Source organism: Rutidosis leptorrhynchoides, unplaced genomic scaffold, assembly GCF_046630445.1.
Source record: "Rutidosis leptorrhynchoides isolate AG116_Rl617_1_P2 unplaced genomic scaffold, CSIRO_AGI_Rlap_v1 contig84, whole genome shotgun sequence".
Classification (NCBI taxonomy): Eukaryota; Viridiplantae; Streptophyta; class Magnoliopsida; order Asterales; family Asteraceae; genus Rutidosis; species Rutidosis leptorrhynchoides.
In genome coordinates this window covers 25,716-28,952 of record NW_027266876.1, presented here as the reverse complement: position 1 = coordinate 28,952, position 3,237 = coordinate 25,716, and the positions used below count along the sequence as shown (strand labels likewise).

General features: G+C 34.6%; 1 protein-coding gene across 1 annotated transcript; it reads right to left on the bottom strand.

Moving 5' to 3' along the window:
• Positions 1–312: 312 nt before the first annotated feature.
• LOC139885162 (protein trichome birefringence-like 25) lies at positions 313–2,596 on the bottom strand. The gene is made up of 3 exons (XM_071869107.1): positions 2,320–2,596; positions 1,695–1,972; positions 313–1,098 (listed from the first exon to the last, which is right to left on the bottom strand). Exons 1-3 carry the CDS (start codon positions 2,594–2,596, stop codon positions 313–315), a joined length of 1,341 nt encoding a protein of 446 aa, XP_071725208.1.
• Between the last annotated feature and the right edge of the window lie 641 nt (positions 2,597–3,237).

Here is a 3,237-nt window from a genome sequence, read left to right as displayed (position 1 = left end):
GCGTTGAACTCAATAATAATGGTCAAAATACTCAAAAACAGTATGGGAACTGTAGGAGTACTGAGTTCACTCTGTATCATTTTGGAATTCAAAAGTAATAGCTTGATCTGTTCGAATTGTGTGTATTATTTCTCATAGTATTCAGTTCATCCAAACTGCAGCTAGTCACTTTGTAAACGAGTATAAAAATTCAAAGAAAATCAATAGGAATCAACTTTGGAACTATCAACCATAATTTCTTTGCATGGTTTGCTACTGCGATCAGAATCGAAATGGACAGTAATTTCTAAAAGATATTTTGTATTCCCATTATCATCTGTAAATTCTTTCATTGGTTAGCATCTCCAGTACCAAATCATTCCAAGAATCTATTGGACCTGGTAAGCACCAATGCAGACAATCATTCTGAACTTCTGCATTCTTATCCTTCGCAAATGGCTGAAATTGCCTATATGGTCCTGGGTGCCCGTCCGGCCTCAACAACGAAAGTCCAGTCGTATCCAACACTTTCAGAGCCACCCCATTCTCTGCTGCCACGTCCTTAGCCTTCCTGATTTCTTCTAACTCTATTTCTCGCATGGTACTATCTACATCCCTCATATTAACTTCACCGTCTCTGAAGGGTACTTTCCTATTACAAATTCCTCCACTAAACCATTCCCCATTCTCGAAATGATCTGGTGTAGTCGTTCTAAAAAAGACTAACGCCTTATGATCTGAATTTGAGATGAAGTTGAGAGCAAGCCGGAGAGCTTTCCGATATGCATGGTCAAACCCAAGTTCGGTCAAGTTCTTTCCAGGACAGTAATGACAGCCCCTCACTTCGTTGTCCTCGTAATATATAGCAGTTTTGAGGAACCATTTCCCACCGGCGATCACCACGTAATCGTAGTCTTTGTATTGATCGGTCCATTTTTTGTCCAATGCGTCGAGGTACAGCTGGATATCAGAGGAAGAAACTCCATTCATGTCTTCAAAAACAGCAGATTTTAAAAGGAATGGGGACCAAATAACAGAGAGGGTGAAGTTGTAAGAAGGGAAGTTCCATATTTTGGATTTGTATTCCTTGTCGTGGTAGACCTCAACAGCGTGTTCCACCTGTGGATATATCAAGTTGGTTCATAAATAAGCGGAACCAAATAATGGTAAAAAAATTGAACAGGATAGATAAAGCAAGAAAAAGAGAACACAACAGAGAAACCACTGGAACAGTAACATTAATAGCCCGGAATTGTAGGTCCTAGATATACTGGGCTGCTAAATAAGAATGTCTACACAATTCTAAGCATTGGTACAAATAATGTCTGGTGAATTTTGAATGTTTGGTTTTAATAAGGAAAACTATGTAAGGTTCAGCATACAAACATAGATAATTGTATTGTATGCAACATCAAAAATCATCTACATTAACGGCTAAAATTAACCAAATACTACAATACTGTTTAGTGATATGAGTATCTAACAACTGGTCAAAGATAATTACATTGTGTCTTATCTTCTAAGCAATGGTCTGATTTAGTTCATATTTTACAATCAATAGCAATAGGCATTGCTACAAATTGAAAATTACCTCACTTATGCATCTACGATAATTCTATATCCACGAATAAGAAGAGATAATCATATCGATATGCTAAATACTCTTAAGAGATAATCATTGTGATACGGAGGGAGTAATTTAAGAATGTAGCTACCTGACTGAGAATGCAAAGGAGAGACTGAACATGGTTACGCGAAATGGAGTCACCGATAAATGCCCATGATTTATCGGTCATGGAGTCGAGAAATCTGCGTGGATTAAATCTTGGCAACTCACAGTCGCGTGGTTTCCACCTCCATTGGAGATACCCAGAATCAGGACGACCATTCTTCATACAATTCTGGTGACCTTCAATCTCAGGGCAACTCTCATTTGTGTATACTGGCGCATATGGGTCATGAATCCAATCTCCGATAAATAAATCACATTTTCCTGCATTGCATTGCATCAATTACATTATATTTTCTTTTAATTGTCATCACAATTTACACATGAACATTAACTAGTAACAACTAATATCTTACCAACCCACAAAAATTGGGTCGATAAAACCAAGAAATTACCTGATAAAATGTTCTGGCGAACAGTTATCCCAGAAAAGTTCTTAAAAAAAAAAAAAAAAAGAATCTTTTAATTTATGTCCAAAATATGAAACATGTGCTTCATAAGCATGAAAATTCTAATTCAATCAACAACATTAAAGAAGAAGGTGGATAAAGTTTACATTTTTATCCATCCAAACTGCATTTACTCAGCAAATGAAAGATCTCTCTTCTTACCATCTAGTGAAGTTCTGTTTTGGGTTTGATTTGGCTGAAACTTAATCGTTTCTTCCGGTTCATGCAATTTGGTTTGCAGAGAGCTCTCATCATCAGTAATGGACTCTGTTTTTGGGGTCTCTGTAACTGGTAAAAATCTAAAAGAATCTGATGACAGAAGACAAAATGCGATGCCGATTAACAACAGGACTGAAACTGCTAGCCTTACAACTAAACGATTGTGTTTGAATTTGTGGAGTGCTAATGGCTTTGGATCAAACTTCATATCCTTCACCATTCTTGTCCAGTAGTGTAATTAGAATGGAGAGAGAGAGAGAGAGAGTTGGGTTGCTTTAATTTAGCTTGGAAATTAATTAATTATTGGGAAAAATAAAATAAAGTAAAATTGGGAAAAATAAAATAAAATTGGGATTGAATGGGATGTTTGTTTTTCCGTTTAGACTTCGTTTGGAAGTTTTTGACTCGTGTTCTGTGCAACTTATATTACTACAACACATTTGTTGTACTTTTTTTTTATAAATATTTACTATTTTTTAAAATAGATGTTTTTCAATATAATTTATATATAAAAATTTATATTTATTTTGGGATGGAAGAAATATTTTTTTAATATTTATATCATATATATGTTTGAAAATATTTTAGGTTATGAATCGACAAGGAATGAGTAAAAGTTTAAGCCGATTAATTTTGAAGAAGAATGATTGAATTGAATTATCCATAAAATATAAACCTTTTTTGTATGTAAAAATTTATTAATCTCTATTATATAAGCCTCTTACTTAACAAGCATTTTCTCCAAAGATATCTAATTAATTCATGAAAATTTATGTCGCTGCAGTTAACAACTCGTTAAACATGAAACATAACCCTAAATATATGTCTATAGCACGTGGTTTGGATATAAAACCCACCTTA

What these genes read in the sequence shown, in the direction of transcription:
- LOC139885162 (XM_071869107.1), bottom strand. Translation starts at nt 2,596, where the DNA reads ATGGTGAAGGATATGAAGTTTGATCCAAAGCCATTAGCACTCCACAAA. An exon ending in AAACAGAACTTCACTAGATG is followed by an intron (nt 1,973 to 2,319) that starts GTAAGAAGAGAG and finishes AATGCAATGCAG; the next exon opens with GAAAATGTGATTTATTTATC. An exon ending in TCCTTTGCATTCTCAGTCAG is followed by an intron (nt 1,099 to 1,694) that starts GTAGCTACATTC and finishes ATATATCCACAG; the next exon opens with GTGGAACACGCTGTTGAGGT.